Genomic DNA, 20,061 nt, shown 5'->3' with positions numbered 1-20,061 from the left:
TAAAATCTGAAGGTTACAAGGCGCTTTGCGCTGAATTAACCTTTAAATCCGTCAATTTTGACTCTTGTAACCTATAGATATATATATACGTAACAACATTTAATTAAAACATCAACATATTTCGCATGTAACCTTTATTTTATAAGTTACTCGAGATTACAAGTTACCATAAAAGGTACCGTGCTAAGAGTGTAGGCATTGCTACTTGAAAGTTGCTGAACTTCGGGAGTTCTTCTGAAATATTTTTTTTTTAAATACTGCCCATTGAGTTACACTGGTGCACTGCGGTGAAGTTCGACAGACAGCCGAATGGGCAATGTCCAAAATTCCTCGACATGCTGCGTGTGAACGACTAGGAGGCGGACACTTACGCGTGTCGACGTTGTCCACCGCGATGGCCACGCCGTCCAAAGATTCGAAGAAATCGTCGTTGTATATGTGCTCCGTGTCCGGACCCACTGCATCCACCCGGACGTGAATGTTGATTTCGGGATTCATTTCGACCAGGCTTTGCGCGGCCATGATAGACTTCATGGTCTGCGCGTGTAAGGTCGAAAGAAGAGACAAAATGTCAGAAACAAACTAGAGACCGTCTGTTGCACAACGTAGGGCTCAGAATCGACAGCGGCGTCATGTCGATTATAAGCCGTTACTAGCTGGAATGCAGTGTTGGAAAACCAAGTCACCTTATCATTGTTGAGGTCACACAAGTACCACCACCTCCCCCCCGCACACATACACACGCTCGTTTTATGGAGACCAACTTGAGTATGTCCATGTCAACGGTCTTGAATCCAGTAAGTTAACCACGCTAGTTCAACACGGCCGCCGCATCAATGCACCAACCATTAGCAAGCGTTGCGTATTGCACAATGCTTGGAAGACGTGACACCAGCTTGTATGTGTCTGTAAGGCGAACAGGTGCGCATTCACCAACTTTGTCGCGCAAACTCATGAAAATTGGTCGGCACATCTCTATACACATGCCATATTTACATTCGTATACCACATAACCTTCATGTCCAATATTCTCGTATGAGTATGTACTCCCCTTCCCTCGTAGTTCTTTCTTCCTCCCCGGGTTTCTTTGTAGGGACTCGCAGGCTCCTATAAATCATATGCGGTTATTGGGTATGGTAGCAAGCGGGCTTATGTGGTTTTAAAACAGGGATATATTTAAAAAACAGCAGTTGAAAAAATAAAGTCTGGAAATAAGTGAGGAAGAACCTGAAATTTTGACACACACACAATGAAAGTTGCATACCAACATAGGACATTTTTTTTTTCACAACTAGATCGTTCTATTAAATGCAATCAATCGACAGAAAACATTCAGGGAACACTCACGCCCACGTCGTGGGACCGCAAGAGGAAGTGCCTGTTGAGGTTGGACCGCTCTATGATGTCCATGTCTGTGACATGTATGCAGCCATTGTCCACTCCAATGCCCATCATGGCGAAGTTCTTCAGAAGTTCGCCGCCCACGGCTCCAGCTCCCACCTATGCGCAGGGCAACAAACGCACCATTGCCCTGATAAGTGCTTTTAAATCACGCCTAAAGGAGCTCCCCCCATACGGACGAGGCAAATCACCAAATTCACCCTGTCATGGCAGTAACCTAACCAACATACAAGGTGCAAATGGCGGAGAAGCATGTGCTGAATTCTTAATATATATATCGCCAGTTGTGTTTTAGTCCACTTCGACTTTCATTTATTCATAATTCGTCATTTCTGTTATATAAAGAAATAATGTGCTCTATACTTTCCTTGCTTAAGACTTATTGGTGGACTAGTTGGTTAGTCATGATGGAATATGGCAGTGCACTTCGAAACAACGACGTCACTCAAAAAAAAAATTAAATTATGGGGTTTTACGTGCCAAAACCACTTTCTGATTATGAGGCACGCCGTAGTGGGGGACTCCGGAAATTTCGACCACCTGGGGTTCTTTAACGTGCACCTAAATCTAAGTACACGGGTGTTTTCGCATTTCGCCCCCATCGAAATGCGACCGCCGTAGCCGGGATTCGATCCCGCGACCTCGTGCTCAGCAGCCTAACACCATAGCCACTGAGCAACCACGGCGGGTGACGTCACTCAAGATGAACACGAGAGCTATGTGTCGACTTTGTGTCATTGTTGGCGTCCTACGGTGTATATATATATATATATATATATATATATATATATATATATATATGTATATATATATATATATATATATATATATATATATATATATATATATATATATATATATATATATATATATATATATATATGTATCATCACTTCACCTGTCCCTTTGACCCTTCTAGCAGGAGACATTAGGACTGTTTCGTAATGACGATTTTAGGCGCTATTACTGCGTCAGTAATTAAACAGTCTCGATCAACTGTACTGCAAAAGTCACCGTAGCAGAACATTGCTGATATTTGTGAGCATCATTGTGATGTGCCAAAAGTGAGATTTGCTTAATTTAGAACTCGTATTTATAACGTAGTCTGTAGTAAACCGAACGCCTCTCCCGGCTATCCAAGCGGGAACACCAGCGCGAAATTCAAGCTGACACGCCGTACTGCAATCGCCAGGATGGGCATGGTATGTACCGTTTCTTTTTGTGGTCAAGAAAAAAGTGGGATACTTGTGCAAACTTGCAGACTCGGAGTCTGATTTTCAGTGAAACTGGGGAGCAATTACTGCCTCGAGCGGCCAGCCTCACTGAAATTTTGCGTGTATTCGCGAGCTTCTTTCACGCTCCGAAATACACTTTTATGTAGCACGTATTGAGTGACAGAAAGCTGTATCGGGAGCTTTTCAATGTTGCTCTACAGTTTTGTCATTGACGCTTTTCCTCTAATCATAATATTCGAGAAGCACCTTAATTAATTAAGACTAGTTATGTAATTAGGAGGAATGCAAAAAATAATCTGAATATCCACAAGCGACGGCAAGCATTACCTTGGCTCTGTCCAGCTACGTGGCATTTGTATATATTTATTTGCACCTTTCTATCTTTGATGTTTATTTGAACATAACCATATGGGAATGCAATGATGTCAAAGGTCGGGGACTGAAAGTCACTGAAATGCCTTGACGGGGTCCATATTTTCCCTCAAAACATACGCGAGAAAAGTGTTTTCATGAATCAATCCTGCGTCAAGCAGCGCTCACCACAAAGTATCGCTGAGTCATCAGCAGGCGCTGGACGTTAGCGCCGAAGACGCGGGCTTGACCTGCGTACCGTGAGTGCTCCTGAAAAATCACACACTTGGCGTCAGTATAATAAAAGAATTCACTCGCTCAAACCAGTTTCTCTGCATTTTCGTATGCAGAGCAGCAAGTAAGGTGGGACGTTATTTTGCATGCAAGAGCAAAATGGACGTCAGCGCGCGTCATCGAAGCACACAAGACATGCGCGGCCTGTACTTCAGGGCAGGCTATTCCGAAGTTCTTAATGCTATGCAGGGAACTAGAAAAGGGCGAAAACAAGAATAATGTACTAAACGCGACACACGCTATAACACAAGTCGCAAGTACAAAAGTAGTGTCAACACGGGCATCAGCGCCGGAAGCACGGTCTAGTTATTTGGTGCAGTTCGCACGTCACATTGAAAGATCTCCACGCAAGTCTAATTAGATGTGGCGTAAACACTTGCTCTTCAATTTGATAAATGTGCCTGTCCTGTACGATATTATTTCGTGTGCTGCACGTCACCTATTCCTGAGCTGCAAGTAAAATCAATGTCAACAAACTCGGCGAACTGTCCACCTGGCTGAAAGTAGGTCTTGGCCATAGTGTGCGGTATTTTTTCGACGCCAGCCCAGTGATGCCCAAACCGGCTGTCACTGAGAGGGCGCCACTTTCCAAGTATTGAGTAACAGTTCGTGGGACATGGTTAGGGTCACGCCAACTATTCTGCGGTTTGCGCAATAAAATTCAATTATGAGGTTTTACGTGCCAAAACCGCAATCTGATTATGAGGCACGCAGTTGTGGGGGACCACCTGGGGTTCTTTAACGTGCAACTAAATCTAAGTACCCCGCGGGTGTTTTTGCATTCCACCCCTATTGAAATCCGGCCGCCGTGGCCGGGATTCGATCCCGTGACCTCGTGCCTATCAGCCCAACACTGTAACCACAAAGCAACAGTGGCGGGTCATGCGCTATGCGATGCCATAACGCCTATCCATGTCCTCCGGAAGTTGTCCATGATCTAACAACAGTTGGCATAAATTTACTACGAATACGATGCCACCGTACTGCTTCCATCCATTACAGAGCCACTGGGCAGTCATTAAAACGACAGAAGGCTATTGTCTGGCTGCTGCGCAAGTGCGATGGAAGGCTCCTCCATCATTAAAGTATGTTGTTCAAAAGGGCTCACCATGGCGTTGGCGTCTGGTTCCGAAACGTCGCTTTCCTGTGGGAGGCACTCGAAAGCGTCAAAGTAGAACCACTGTTGGATAGGGCTGAACTTTCCACTGCACGCCTGTCAAAGGGCAACAGGGCAACGAATCATAAAAAGGCAGATTCGAATAAACACTACGCGCGTTAAATGTTGAATAACAGTGCTGGAAGAGAGAATGGTCGCTAAAGGGAACGTCTCTACAAGAGGACTTGTCTTAGCCAGAGCAGGAAGTGCTTGGGCAGTTGCTGCCTGGTGCACTTGAGTATCGGAGGCTACTAATTCCGAAAAAAAAAATGACTTGGACAGAAGTGAAAGAAAATTCAGACAGAAAGTAAAAGCCGAACGACGTGCCAAAAGTCTACCTTTATAACCTCTTGCGCTGCGACGCTTCCGATAACCGCCTGCATAGGACACAAGGAGCCGGCAGACACGCAGGACAGCGCCGTTATTAGCTCCTGGTCCACTTTCTCCAGCGGTGTGGCCAGCGCCTTGTTCCTTTCCATGGCCAGTTGGACCACCACTGCGGCGTCCTCCTGCGACGGCCAGTGCTTTCAAAATTTTGCGCTCACGTACACCTGCCTCTGTGATTTCGCACATGAGGTCGAGAATCTGAAAAAATTCTCGTGTGGTCGGGAAGAAAACATAACAGACGCTGACCGAAATAACGAAATTATTGACAAATTGAAGCTCGGCCCCAAGCACGGGAGCATCGTGCCCTATGAGGGAGAAACAGGTTATATGAGGATATACGAAGTTATATTTGGTTATATACGAGGTTATTATCAGTTGAGCCCATACATAGGGTGCGTGCGTAGATCGGCTTAAGCATTCCGTCTTTCGCATCCCCTTCAGTCACTGTGCGCACATATGTGCACGCAACTTCCTTTTGCCATTCCTGCGCGGTGGTGGAATCTCCAGTGAAGGAATAAACCACGGACAATGAGCTTAGAGCAAATCGAACACTCTGCTGGCCTTAAGTGGCTCTGTTTAATTTCTGAGCGCAATGTATCGCTACAGACGACCCCTTCGCTGAAGCAACTGTACCACGTTTGACGGGGCGTGTGATGCTCCGCGTTCCGTCAGCAACTATATGTATACGAGAGAGTAATCTCTTCTGCCTCGTAATGCCTGCAACCAGTAAATATCTTTTGTATGGGCTTTGAGCTGTGGATTTAATTCTTTTTGTGAAGAAACGCAGCGTGACTAACTGCAGGATATATATATCTAATTATTTTCTAACTGTGATGACTCACTCGACAGTGTGAAAGGCATCATCCTATCCATCTTTACTTGCTCTCAAATATGTCTCCAGTACCTCGACATGAAATTATCTGTTTCACTCATTTGTCGCCAGTTCATCATAATTCGTGACTGAAGGGGCCATTCAAAGTTCGTGCAGTTGTCAGGACATGTAATATGACTCGAGGCAAAGGCGTTGATCGAAACATTATTAAGAAAGAAGGCTCCATGTCGGAGCCTTAACGTCAAGTTTTTAATAATTGTTTCATTATGGTCGGCGTTTGTCTTACTTTCTTCATGATTACGTACATGTACATGTAACGTAAAGAACGCGTTGATTTTCGTCGAAATAGAAAATATATGATAATAAGGATATTTAGCCGCGAGTGCCTTTCTTCACAGCGGCGTGCATCATAAGAAGAGAAGATCGAGGTAGTAATCATGCAAACAACTATGCAAATGAAAAGAATTAACATTACACGCGCAAGAACCAGACAATTCGCGTAATGCAGAAATTGAAGAACGTTATGCGGGGAGTTCATAGCAGTTTCCAGACACACAAAAGTTGACGCTGCTCATTCTTGCAGCGTAGTGATTTCCGTCCAAATTCAACGAGAAAAGCGAGGCTGAACTGCAAAAGGAGCAACTGTCCCCCGTTTCGCCGGCAACCATCAGTGACGTGATTGGTGCATGCCTCATCGTATGCACAGTCTGCAATTAGCCGCCGCGGTTGCTTAGCGGCTTTGGTGTTGCGCTGCAGGTCGAGGGATCAAACCTGGCCATGGCGGCCTCATTTCAATGATGGCGAAATGTTAAAAAAAAAAAAAACCATGTACTTAGATTTAAGTGCACGTTGAAGAACCCCCAGGTGGTCAAAATTAATCCCAACTCCTACCCACTACGTCGTGTCTAATATCAGATCGAGGTTTTGGCACGTAAAACCACATAATTCTTTAAAATTTATAAGTCTGTAATTCTCTATAGTCCAAAACAACCAGCCGGTATAGGTCACTGAAGTTACTGTATTATGACAAGGATTTACTGTTAGGGTTCACCTGTCGTGGACGTGCTAGACGCAACGACACTTAAAACTTTAGTGTACAGTGCGTTTCCAGGCTTTAATGCTTGCACACGTACCTTGTTCCAAGGCCGTGGCAGGCGTGAGTGTAACTTTTCGAAAGCATGAAGAGCTTGAAAACCCAAGTGAAGATGCGCAGGGCGGTTCATCTTGGCGAAGTCTGACACGACGAAGTCCGGGTTCACCAAGGACTCCTTGAAAGATTTCTGCAAGTGTGCAAAGTAGATGCACGCGGCAATTTGGTGGCGCCGTCTGATGAACACTTGGGCGAGGCGAATGACCCCGTCGGCGATAGCAACCCATGCCAAGCCAGAAAACCTGCTACCCGCCGTGGTTGCTTAGCGGCTGTGGTGTTGGGCAGCTAAGCACGAGGTCGCGGGATTGAATCCCGGCCACGGCGGCCGCATTTCGACGGGGACTAAATGTGAAAACACCCGTGTATTTAGATTTAGGTGCAGGTTAAAGGACCCCCAGGTAGTCCAAATTATTTCGGAGTCCCCCACTACGGCGTGTCTCATAATCAGATCGTGGTTTTGGCAGGTAAAACCCCACAATTTAATTTTTTTTTGAAATCTGCTGACTGCGACAGTAAAAGCTACTCACGAACTTTACGTCCGTCGGCACTTTCACTTGCGTTGCAAGGCCACCTAAGGTGTAATCACCGAACTGCGTTGTATCACCCACGGAGAATGTGCTCGGACCTCGATGAATGCGAAGCAAACCAGAAAAAGACAAAACCCTCGGTAATGTAAACGTAACTAAAGCACATGCTAAGCGATTCTGCTGACGTTGCAAGCAACAGTGCTTTTGAAACATGAGGAGGCACCACTCACTTAGAACCTTGACTTTCATCGGTGGACACTTGTTGATCTCGGTCATGCCTTCGACTTCGGAGAAGGTGACGTAATCATTATCTTCGAAACCATGCCGCATTTCGTCCAGGCAAGTCACCACGCCTTCGTTTGCCTAGGGACACACGGAGCAAAGTAGGTATACGATGAGCGCAAGCGCAAGAAACTAGCACATTGAGCCGCTGTGCCCAGGATAAGTTTGGCACCTAACCATACGAGCAACTGAGCGGCGTTGTGTGATTTTATAGCCAACGTCTGTGATCTTATAGTTAAGCGCAAATACAGGGAGGTTGGTACAATTTCATGGGTGGCGGCATGCAATGGAAATAAAACCGGCTATGATTGACTACCTAAGAAATAAAAACAAAATCAGAAAAAAAAGAGAAGTTACGATAACTCAAACGGAAGCTCTTTACTTTTAGAAGCGAGATCAGGATGCCTTAAAACGCATGGTTATAAAGAGAAGTATACCAAGGAAGAACAAGCATGTCCTTGCTGCGGTAAAGCTAGAGAAACGATGGAACAGGTTTATTTTTTCTTTACGTGAATATATCTACCCAGTTGTCGGTTTAGGTTCCGCTGGCCTTCTTGAAGCCCTCGGACTCAAGGATAGCAGGGGGAAACGAAATATGTGCGGAACATAAACTAGTAAAAGGCGATTGGAACTTTGGTGGTAGAAAGCGAGGAAGACCACAGAAAACGGAGGCGCACAAAAACAAGGTTCCCAGCAACGGCTGGAAATGCTTGATGGCGGGAATTTTTTGTCGGTTCAAAAAAAGAAAGAAAGGTAAGTAAGGCATTAGGCAAAATAAGAAAAAGCTTGGTGAAGCAACCCGCCGCCCTTTATTAAAGGGGACGCCCATAACACACATCCAACGTATTCCATATCTCCCAAACTCTCTCCCTAACATATCTCCCAAACTCTGCTTTCACCCCTACCACCAGGCCACCACTGCAACAACTTCTTATCCTAAGAGTATAAAGGTAATACGTGCGAAATCAGTTGACTAATCTTGACTAATTATGCATGTAGGTCGAATAGAAAGAAATAGTGTGATTTTCTCCATACAGTTGCCAACAAGATGCTTTTGATCGAGTCCTCCTAGAGTACTTCGGCATATTTTTAAAGCTTAGCCGAATTTAGCCTGGACTCTCTTATTTATGCATCAAATGCCTACCGTGGATCCTCCCTTCCTTCGTGAAGGTTACTATCCCACGTGATTTGCTTTGCTTCCGGCACCCTGCTGCCTGCATTTAGACACCCTCTCTTCTGCATTTAAAATTTAAGAAATTTCTGCATTTAAAATAGAAATAACATGAACATTCTAGTACAATTCAAAGTGTGCCGTGAGATGCGAAAATATTCAGCTTTGAGTAATGTCCAACATGTCTTTCTGTCAAGTACACTGCTAAATGAGGCACGAAGAAAACCCTAAATACCTCTATACGCTATATCTCTATACGTTTTGCGAAAGGCACCGAAACATCAATGAATGCACCTTCTGGCCTCCTCCACAAGAACCACCTCAGCATTCAGTTGCGGCATGAGCCTCGACACTGAATTGATTTCCCTCTATGTAGCAGCATATAATATTCGTAGAGAGTCACAAATCAGCCACATGTCCTATATAAGTAAGATGTTGCGAAAACCCCCAGTTCGATAATAGAATTTGATACAATGCGACAGAATTCCTGTGTCAGAAAGTAGAAGTAGCACTCGCGCTGTGAAAAAGCAGAGTGAATACGAAAGTGAGCGATTACATCAAGAATATCAGCTTTTGGGCGCACGGGTGACCAAAGCAATACGTGACTGGAAGTAAAAAAGAAAAAATACTATTTTGAAAGCCTCCCGTTGGAAAAACGCTGGACAACGTTCAGTTTGGCCAACAACAATCAGACGAAGAAAAACGTCGAATGTTCAATAATTTAACGGGAACAAATATGAATAACGTAACAGTCATCACCGAATCACGCATTAACGATAGCGCAAAACGCAAATCGTCAACCGTATCTAAGGAAAGTGGATTTGAGTGTACTCCGCGAATTCGGCCCACTAGAATACCTTGGTGATGGAGCCAATCAGCACAGAAATCGGCTGCTCTCCGTTCGCGTCGGTCACGTGGAAGTTGTCACCGAAGTCGCAGAAGATCTGCCTGCGAGATGGCAAAGGCGCATGCACATCGTTCGCATAATGCACGCTTTCAGAGGCGGCGTTTAGTCGTGCGATAAACAACCCGGCTGCGGTTACGCACCCAGCGAGTCCTCGGGTGTCGGCCACGATGAGAGCGATGTTGCTGTCGCGGGTGACGTCAGAGATGTATTCCTGCTCATCCAGCGGCGTCTCTGTCAACACCACCACCTGGGAGGCAGCAGGCGCATTTTTAAGAGGACACGAGAAATAGGACAGGTAAATTATATATGCACATTTTGAAAACTCTCCCTGGGATTCTTTTTTTTTTCGTGAAACTAGGGTTGTACACGCGCATCAGTATGTACAGGAAAATGTACATTTGGGCGAATTGGTCAACGTCCATTTTCCGCGCACTTGTATGCTTCTACCCGTGTCTTTCGTCTCTTTTGCGCCGTTTCAAAAATGACGAAGTTCAGGATCACGGAAACCTCTTAAAGGGTCGTACCAAGCTCAAGCCCTCGTTTTTAAACGCGTAACATGACGAAGCTTTCGGCATGACTTCGCTTACTATACGCAACAGAAGTAGAAAAATTAGAGAGCTTTAAATAAGAGGAAGGGAGCGGTTTGCGTAAGCAAGAACTGAGCAAGCGCAGACCCAGATGTCTGGGTCTGCGCTCTAAAGCTCTCCATTAGATCAAGATTACTCACGTCGAATCGCTTCAAGAATTCTTCCGTCAGTGGCTTAGTGTGGGTCGTGACCCGCACGTGCTTGTTGAGTCGTGCCAGAGGGGCCTCGCAAGCCTCGGCTCGATTCTGGCCCAAGGTGTCCTTGTTCAAGTAGTACTGGAAGAAGACACAGACCAAGATGAGCACGGTCGAAGCCACCCGCAAAGGAGGTATAGCAGGAGTGTTGAAAATAACCAGTTTCTTGCGCGAAACAGACGGCGACGAAAGGAATGCACACGTAAATGGGACACTGTCTGGTGTTTGGACACATATTTGGAACGAGTGACTTAGAACGTGCTAATTCGCAAATTTTCTAACCTGCGAGGAGAGATCGTCTCGTGTGCACGCCATCTCATCGTGGAGAGTGACTGACCCGACGCCAGCTAGAACGATGTTCTTGGCCACCTCCACTCCTAGGCCACCCAGGCCCGAAACGAGCACGCCCGATTGGGCCATCCGCACCATGGCGTCGCGCCCGAGCACGTAGCTGCAAAGGAAAGTGGATTTCGTTTCAGTTAATATTTTGAGTGCCTTAGCTTAGACAGAAACATGGTAATTCATGCGCATAAAAATGATTTTACAGAGCTCCGCAATTTTTGTGTCCGACGTATCTTTAATCATGATTGCTAGTCCATGCTTCTCTGAGTGGTAATGCTTGCTAGATGCTTTTGTATAACTTGTGCAGTTTCGTTCACTATGTTCATTTTTTCGCTCCGCCCCCAGTTAGTCTTCGGAATGCAGTAGGTACCAAATTAAAAAAAAAAACATATTTGTCGCTTCTATGACGCTGTCAGATGCCGTTTTCAGGGAAGAATAACTTTGTTGAAAACGGGCATAACGATGTCCCGTTAAAGTCTTGGTGAGTACGCTCGTAGTCAGCTTGGAATATATCCGGATCGGTCTATCCACGCCTTTGATCCCACAGCCGCAAAGGTCGGCTCGTTTTGCTCTGTCCGTCGGCACGTGCCGTCGCATATTGTAGATTGCTTCAAAGACTCATTCGGACTAATTAACGTCACAGACGCATGGGCTGTACGTATATATAGTGGCGGCGAGTTGACTCACAGTTGTCTGGAATACAGGCTCTCGTCGATAACGGGCAGGTTCTGTCCTGAGGAGCACGACTTGTCTCCATGTTCCTACACAGAAGAAAAGCGCCGAGGTTAGCCATATTCGACATCACAGAAGAAAATCAACATTGTGAAGACAGCAAAAGAAAGTGGAGACAATTAATTGTGATCCAATAAACTACAGAGAAAGAGAGAGAGAGAGAGAAGGGAACACGGAAAGGCAGGGAGGTTAACCAGACTGAGTCCAGTTTGCTACCCTACACGTGGGGAGGGCAATGGGGAGTGAAAGAGAGAGAGAGAACTTAGGTGTAGGATGTCTATAGTCGGGCACTCAAGTCTGTTGCCCTCAGGTAGCGAAAAAGCGCGCGAACTGCTTTTTGGGCTAATGAACTGTGAGGCCAGGCTCCCAAGATCTTCGCTTCCGTAAATGGCCTGTCATCCAGTCTATTATCCAATAAACTACAGATTACGTTTCAACACAGGGAAATATTCATACTGGGGTAAAGACAGGTGCACTCATGCAAGTGATAAGGTTTGTCTGTTTCAGCTTCATCAAGTTTCTGCTTCAGATATCGCCCTTGCTCTGTTTTCCTTTGAAAATGACGTTACGGGAATTCTGTTGTGTTTCTGTATATTTCTGTTGTGTTTCTGTGACAGTATATTTTGTATTGAGATACAATTGAATATCATGTATCAATCTTGCAAGCGTTCTGTCGAATTTGATTTTTTTTTAATTAGGGCCAGGTGCTACGTACAATTTACACGTCTTGAAGAAAAAAAGGAAGGCTGGAGGTGATGTTAGCTGGAGTGACACCTGATTACGCTCTGACTACAACCATTGTACGCTCAATACTACAGCCTTCTATAATTTTTGCAAGCCCGCTCGATGGTGTCGCGGAGGCCTTACGTCACCTTCTCCTCTCCTCGTCGATTCACGCCTCGGCGCTCCGCGTGGGTGCTCGCACCTAATACCCGAGCGCATCATCGGCGAGGTAGACTGCGGTGAAAGCTTCCGTAAAGGAACCACGAATGAGCTGGCGCTGGCCCGCTCGCTTCGTTGCTTCGTCCTCAACAACCTTTCACGTTCCTTCAAAATACCCGTGGGCTATCGTTTCGTGAGAAATTGCACTCGCCGCGAACTGCACATGGTCGTGCCACGCGCCGTGATGGAAGATAGACATTACATTTTTAGTCGTGCGCGCACTGTCGCCGACAACCACAACATCAGTGTCTCGGCGTTCCTACTTCTATGCAACGAAAGCCTCCGGCACTGCATAGAACACTCTGGATAGCCTATAATGGAGGCGTTTTTCTAGCAATCCATTAGTGTCGCTTGGAAAAAAAAAATAGGTCTGGTAATCAGTGTCGACGCGAAATAAGACAAGGTTGATGTGCATGGTGTATGTATCTATAAATACTCAAATTGAGACATTACAGGCTGTGCAATTTTGCATAATTACATGTTTTCGGATTATTTTCTTCGCCCCACTGCGCAGACCATACTTTTCATTTTTCGCGAAGGGGCTAGGCGCGCCGATTTTAGAGACAGTGCAGTGTATTTTCGACTGTACTGGCGATAATTACGCCCGTACCGTTATGTTTACCTCCTCTGCGACTAATTCCCGCTTCTCGTCTCGTTGACATATCCATTTTGATACTGTTTACGACTTGCAATAAGAGGCCCGCTATAGATACGTAGATCACAGGTACGCCGAATCCACGTTAAGACGCTACGGAAGACCTTGTCTTGAAAAAAATTGCGCATCACAATTTTTTCAGGGCGAGGTTTTTCAAGACAGGTTTCTTGTCGCGCGACAAACGGAAAAGGCAGTAAAATAACTCCAAATCATTAGAAAACTGAATACTCCAATAAATAAATAACTCCAATCGCGCGCGCAAGCGCGCGCTCCCTCCCACGCACGTAGGCACGCACGCACGTAGGCACGCACGCACGCACGCACGCACGCACGCACGCACGCACGCACACACACACACTGAATGCAGAAACCGTCATTAAAGTTTTTGTTTCCTGCCATGACAGCTGCACTGAAGCTCCTACAAGAACAAGCGGGCCACACGTGCGACGCAAGCATCGCAGGTGTCGCATCGATGGTTGAATTTATAAACACCGGCCACACGTAGCCGCACTGGTTCGCGCTGAGTACTCGGAGCAGCGAAGTGCTCCGCAAGCGCGAAGCTTTGATGCTTTTGACGCAAGGAAATTACGATAACTTGTTACAGCTGTTCCTGACACAGTTGCTTTCTCGCGATAGGAAGGATGGGTGGGTTACTTGGTATAGCATCCTCTAAAAAAGAAGAATAAAACAAAGGAGCGCTTATGTTTCGCGTCACCGTCTTCGCTTCTCGTTGTTCATGCGCTCTAGGTATTTTACGAGGAGTTTTCTTTCCCAATATTTACAAACCTTGCAATGAGGGCGACATAGAAACATATATTGCCAAAGTGTTTGAAATAAAACCGTTATCAGGAAAGCTCGTGCTGTGAGCTTGACATCTTAGTTTGGCGCCTTAGAGTGAAAGCCCTGCTTGTTCACATCTTGTAGTGTGTTGCTTACATCCATTCCTCATCGCATACAAACGTCAATTTAAATTCCTAACTTAATTAATAGTTTAAAATTCAATATGAATGTCAAACGTATCACAACGAGCGCGCGCACAGGCAGCGTCGTCGTGTCGTCTGCTCCGGTATTGATGATGATAATGTTTACTGGTATCCCCTCTTTGATATGTAGTGGGGACGAATATAGTCCCCAGGGAGCGTGGGCTCTGAGACCATAGCGAAACAACGGTGGTCTGCACTCGCGGAGGCTATATGCTCTGGACAATTGCGCCCAGGGCACGCAGGTTTCATATTGTGATCACAAAATGCAAGTTATTTTTTTGTTTTTGTTTTCGTTGTTTATGAAGCCAGATCGATTGGGTCTTAACACTGCGGATGCTGTATTTTCAATAAGTAGGCCCAATTGATGGGCGTTCGCAAGCGTATCAGTAAATTAAATGAACAAATCTTGCAGCAATAAATTTGATGGCGAGGTTTAGAACACAACAGATGAATAATAGGACCGATAAGCTTTACAAACACGTAGATATCGCAGCGGCTAGGCCCGTTCACGCAAATATGAATGCACCATTTTCGTTGCTTACGGCTTTCGAACAAATCAATACTATATGAAGAGTTCAGGTAGATCAAGGCCCGGGCCGGAAGGGCAGTATTTGACCAGCATAAAGCTCGCATAATTGTCATTGCCGTGTTAACGACATGACCAAGATCGTGTCTCATAATTTAGTTCTCCTCACGTGCGCAGCAAACTACAGAAAGTTTGCAGGCCTAACATGGACTAGGTGCGTCTTTGTAATATGACCATCAGGTGACTCGTGCTCCTTGGAACCACGCTGGATTTGTAATCATAAATTCTAAAGATAAACGCAGGATTCCAGCTGTAATTATGCACTGCTATTTTATTACGTTCGTAAAGTAAAAGTCCGTTACAATCTGCTGGAGAAGGGACTGTGTACTCCTCCCCTGCACGTACACTAGACACATTTTACGCGCTTCAGTACATTTGTTACTCCATGCTAAGGAAAATTACTGTGTTCCAAAAATGCCTATATTGTAGTATAAAGTTCACTAAACAACGTTAGCGACAATTTTAGCGACTCTGAAGCAAATATTTGTGAAAATTTAGCGACTTCTATGACTTGGTTTAGCGACACACTCAAACAAAAAGAAAAAGAAAAAAGAAGTTGGAAACACTGGAGCCATACTCTCTCAGAAATTAGCGCCCCTTCCTCTCCACAATCCCTCACTCCCTCCTTCTTGCCTTCTTTCCACTCTCCCAGTAGCTGAGGGGTTTTCGCCGAGAACATCATTGGAGTAACCTCGTCGTGCTCCTCTCCTCCCCCTTCCTGAATAACTTGTTCGCGTTTAAACTCTACCTGCAGGTTCGCTTCCCTGCCTCCCTGAAAGCGCACAGTCACACATAAGTGACGATATTTCCGATAATAATGTGCGGGTGCCAGCGACTATACACTACCATGGATCGGCGTGATCCTCTAGCGAAGATGCCGCGGAGTTCTGCCCCGAACGTACCAGCCTGGACGCTCACCCTAAAGTATAAACCCCATGCAAGCGATCTTGCGCTCGACAGCGACAAGCGACGCGATGGAGATGGCTGTCGCGTTCGCTCGTCGCCTACAAGTCGCACCTCATGCGAGCGATGACTTCGAGCGACGCCTTCCCAGTGTTGCCGATATGAGGGCAGCAATATAGGCGCCGAAACTAGCGTGACGCGTGCTTTATTAACTTAAGTTGATGTGTTTTACTGTAAAATGCAGCATAAAATATATCTGAAAGTCTTGCAGTAGATTCTTATCCTTGCACGTATAAAAATTCAATCGTTTGCTCGTTCCGTGCGACAATCGGAAGTACTTGAGTTATGTACATCCAGTTCCGGCTTCGCGCTATAGGCCAGTCGCTCATAGCACTTCCGGGCGACGAGCGACGAATTCTAGATTTGCAGAACCGAGTGATCGCGTGACAAGACCAAGCGATCTGTTCACGCGACGGCCCGATCCGTCGCTCGAAGCCGTCGCTCGTCGCTGTCGCGCACAAAATCGCGCTCATGGGGTTTAGCCTTAAGGTATAAACCCCATGCAAGCGACTTCTTGAGCGACAGCGACAAGCGACGCGATGGAGATGTCTGTCGCGTTCGCTCGTCGCCTAGAAGTCAAACTCCAAGCGAGCGACCGCTTCGCGGACAGCTCTCCAGTGTTGCCGGTATTAGGGAATCGAGTTAGCGCCAAACCTGGCGTGGCACTTGCTATAATTGTTTAAATTAATTTTTTTGGCTGTACAAAGCAATATAAAGTCTTCTGAAGGTCTTGCAATAGGTTTATTTTGTTTAGATATCAAGATTTGGCAGTTTGCTCGTTCCGTTTGTATACTGAGAAGCGCGCACGTGCGCAAACCGGTAGTACGTCACTAATGTACATCCTGTTCCGGCTGCCTACTATTGGCTAGTCGCTCATAGCACTACCGGGCGACGAGCGACGGATTCTAGATTTGCAAAACCGAGCGATCGCGCGACAAGACCGAGCGATCTGTTCAAGCGACGGCCCGATCCGTCGCGCGAAGCCGTCGCTCGTCGCTGTCGCGCACAAAATCGCGCTCATAGGGTTTAGCCTTAATGCTTCGCACAGGTTTACCGAGCCCGAAGAGTTGCGCCCGAGCCACGCCTATAGTGAAGATTAATGGCACGCACTCACATTGGCCTTTTCAGAGTCGTCGATGCGAGAATGATCGTCGCTCCTGCGCCGTTTTGTGGGAGGGGTGGGGTCCTCTTCCTCGTCAATGGCAGCCGCCATAAAACTCGGCCTGGCGGCTTGTACACTCGCCCGCGCTGCTTTCCGCCTCCCCTGGACCTGTGCCCGCTTCGTCCACGCCAGGATCCCCGCCTGCGAACTTGTTTGGTTGTTTCTTTGCTTCTGAGAGTGGCTCATACCCACTATGTGGGGGATTGGCCAAGAATCGAGCGACCTAATAAAACAGATTAAACGAATCTAAAAAGCTTCACTGTTGAAAATTTTTGAATAGCTGAAAGGATGAAGTCAGATCAAATTTGAGAATTTAGCAAGGGAATCGTCCTGATTCAATTATGTATCTCACAAGAGCTGAACCAACATCCCCATGATAGCGTCTCAGAGAAGAGGCTCCGAAAGATAGAATACCAGGAATCGTTGTGTTCAATCCAGCACATCGAAATCGTATTTCTAAGGTATGTTTTCTGAATGATGAACTAATGCGACATGGCAGTAAGAAGTGTTCCGTTCTCTTATGCTCACCGCGGTAACAGCACAAGGAGGAGAGCGCCAGGCCAGATCGATACATTTAATAGTTTAATGTAGGTATTCGACATCTAAACTTTGTAAAGAGGACTTCAATTTTTCTATCACGGCAGATGTTTCTGCTCCAAGGAAATAGGAGGTGTCGGTAATCAGCGAAATTTGTTAATGATAGGTTCAAAGGGTCTTGCATGGCTGCACGTCTCCTGTACCTAGCAGCAGTTATGAAAGCTGATACAGGAAGGATCGGAATAAGTGGACCACTGTAAGAGGGCCGATCTCGCCAAGGTGTCCGCTAATTCATTAATAACTAATCCTTTGTGACCAAGTACCGATACCAGTCTAATTAGTTTTAAGTGAGAGTCTATTAGACAATGAAATGTACGTGGTGTGCCACGATGTGCAGTGACACCTGGACATAAAGATAAAGAATATGTTACTACTACAACTTCCGAGATTGAGGAGTTCACTTTTCGTAAAGCCAATGCAACTGCCAGAAACTCAGCTAAAAACACCGGTATTCAGTTAGGAAGTCTTAAAGAGAACGGCCAGTCTAAAACGAAAGAGGCAATTCCAATTCCCGATATTTCTTCTGACTGCGATGCGTCTGTCACTACGACGGCATTTATTTTTAGCTCCAGTAAGTGATTTTGTAACAGCCCATATAATATATTGTAAGAAAGGTGTCTCGCGTCGTTTGGATATATGTAGTCAAATATAATCTGGAGATTCTTTCTCTGTCACTGCCAAGAGGAGGACCTCACATAATCGTACATCTAAGGGGCCAACAATTGCCTGTACGAAGACTACCTGAGGAGCGTGGAACCGAGGCCAGGAACTTGTTGTTACCTTTTACGTATGGCACTTACCCACTAGGGGAGATTGGCCAAGATGACAATGGGAATAATATGTAATATCATTTATGCCACAAACTTATTGTCATGTAGTAACAATAATTTAAAAATTCGGGACAAATTATTGAAAAGTGAAAATGCCGATTTTCGATGGAAGAGTCCGAGAGAGAGAGAGAGAGAGAGAAGTTTAATGATACGAGATGCAGAGAGGTCGGCCTGAGGTATATTCCTCTAGCCAGCTACTCGGCGTTGGGGGAAGGGGAAGAAGGAAAGAAAGAGGGAAGAAAGAGGCGCATGATGAGTGACGATGACAAGAGAAGGAGGATGTAAAACATATGGCAAGCGATTTGGCATGCTCAAAGCGTACAGTCCAGGCCCGTACTCTTTAAAAAGTATGGGCCGTCCGATATTTTAAAATTTCACCGATGATTACGATACTTCCTAATGCGAAATTTGAGCTTTGAGCTAACGCGAATTTGAGTTTTCATTTCGTGACATATTGGCAGGCGCGGACAATCTGTCTCGTGCGGCATGTTGCAAACGGAGCGAAGTATGACGCGACTGCCTCGCTAATCTGGGGATCGCGTGGACGCGATTCACAGCAGCCGCCACGGACCAATCTCCCAGACGACGCGCGCTACTCTGGCGCCATCTCGTAGCCATCGTCACCGCACTACACTTCACGCGCTTTCGCCATACCCTCCCCTTCCGCTTTCTTTCTCGCGTCTTTAGACCTCGCTGCGCTCCGCGTTCGCTCTTTCATCTTTCGCTGTGCTCGTTCACTCGGTTACGCCTACGCCGACGCTCGCCGCAGGAACGGGCGCCTTAGAGCTGCACTCTAAAGAATACAAATAAAATGTACGTGAATAATACGGCAATATGTGCTTAACATGGTAGCTATAATGCAGCTTTTATAAAGCACAGCTTTAACAGAACACCACTTTTGCTGACAAAAGGAACATTTTCCCTGCAACCGCTGTACTTTCCGAATAATCTTTTGTGACGTGTTCCTTAATGCTTGTGACACCTACTGTCACCTACTGAAGGAAATGTATTGCCACCAGAACTTCGTTTTTTATTAACAGCTATGCATAAGAAAATGGCTTAAAATGTGAGTATTCGGCACGTAAACTTTTTTTACTGCGTAATGGTCAAAGCTACAATAATTACCTTTGTCCACATCAAAGCCCAATTCGTATAATACCATTAGAAAAGTTTGGATGTTGTTGCCAACATAAAAATTTTCATACAGGTAGCTTGAAGAAACAAAAAGAATATTGAATTGTATGTTAATATTTTCAAGAGTATTCCTTACTTTTGTACCAAATTTACCACATTATTAATTTCATTTATTACAAACATTCTGAAAATTTTCAGCGGTACTGCTTAAACATAGGCAAGGTTACGGGCAGTTGTAGCTGAATACCGAGGTCCGCTTAGTGTATATACTTAATCGAGAATTCAGGGAGGGTGACGTACAAAACGCAGATAAGGTAGAGTTGATGCCAACAGTTCGCAAATACTCGCGTTCGATAAACAAGTCGCAACACAGCTGCCACAACAGAGCACAATTCAGTTCAGCCTTGTTCAACCATATTCTCCGCACATCAAATGACCACACTGGGGTCATTTCTGATGAGTCATATCTAAATATTTTTTCCATGCAGATGTCAACCTAAACTATGTAGTCTGGCAAGCCTTGCTCATTCGCAGCTGCTGAAGTAGATTCCGCCGATGACTTTCATCTGTTCAGGGCGCTCTGTACGACGCAAAAAAGAATGTTAGTGTGATTCAACGTTGGGCTTGGTAATAGATCATACTGAAGACCTTAGCTGCACCA

The 20,061-nt window shown here is 45.7% G+C and overlaps 1 protein-coding gene across 1 annotated transcript in view; it reads right to left on the bottom strand.

The window, feature by feature from the left end:
- The window catches only part of LOC126537472 (ubiquitin-like modifier-activating enzyme 1), a 46,447-nt gene extending 29,465 nt beyond the window's left edge, over nucleotides 1-16,982 (bottom strand). Inside the window, exons 1-14 of the mRNA XM_055074288.1 lie at nucleotides 16,792-16,982; nucleotides 11,504-11,577; nucleotides 10,757-10,925; nucleotides 10,421-10,555; nucleotides 9,834-9,940; nucleotides 9,644-9,734; nucleotides 7,564-7,696; nucleotides 7,334-7,431; nucleotides 6,790-6,936; nucleotides 4,776-4,946; nucleotides 4,390-4,494; nucleotides 3,177-3,257; nucleotides 1,348-1,500; nucleotides 372-537 (exon numbers count right to left, since the gene is read on the bottom strand). Coding sequence (XP_054930263.1) covers nucleotides 372-537; nucleotides 1,348-1,500; nucleotides 3,177-3,257; nucleotides 4,390-4,494; nucleotides 4,776-4,946; nucleotides 6,790-6,936; nucleotides 7,334-7,431; nucleotides 7,564-7,696; nucleotides 9,644-9,734; nucleotides 9,834-9,940; nucleotides 10,421-10,555; nucleotides 10,757-10,925; nucleotides 11,504-11,577; nucleotides 16,792-16,890 — 1,729 coding nt within the window. The 5' untranslated portion in view covers nucleotides 16,891-16,982. The remainder of the gene's footprint in view (nucleotides 1-371; nucleotides 538-1,347; nucleotides 1,501-3,176; nucleotides 3,258-4,389; nucleotides 4,495-4,775; nucleotides 4,947-6,789; nucleotides 6,937-7,333; nucleotides 7,432-7,563; nucleotides 7,697-9,643; nucleotides 9,735-9,833; nucleotides 9,941-10,420; nucleotides 10,556-10,756; nucleotides 10,926-11,503; nucleotides 11,578-16,791) is intronic.
- Nucleotides 16,983-20,061: the final 3,079 nt, after the last annotated feature.

This window comes from Dermacentor andersoni, chromosome 4, assembly GCF_023375885.2.
Source record: "Dermacentor andersoni chromosome 4, qqDerAnde1_hic_scaffold, whole genome shotgun sequence".
NCBI lineage: Eukaryota > Metazoa > Arthropoda > Arachnida > Ixodida > Ixodidae > Dermacentor > Dermacentor andersoni.
The sequence above is the reverse complement of the archived record's forward strand: the minus strand, read 5'-3'. Positions and strand labels throughout refer to the sequence as shown.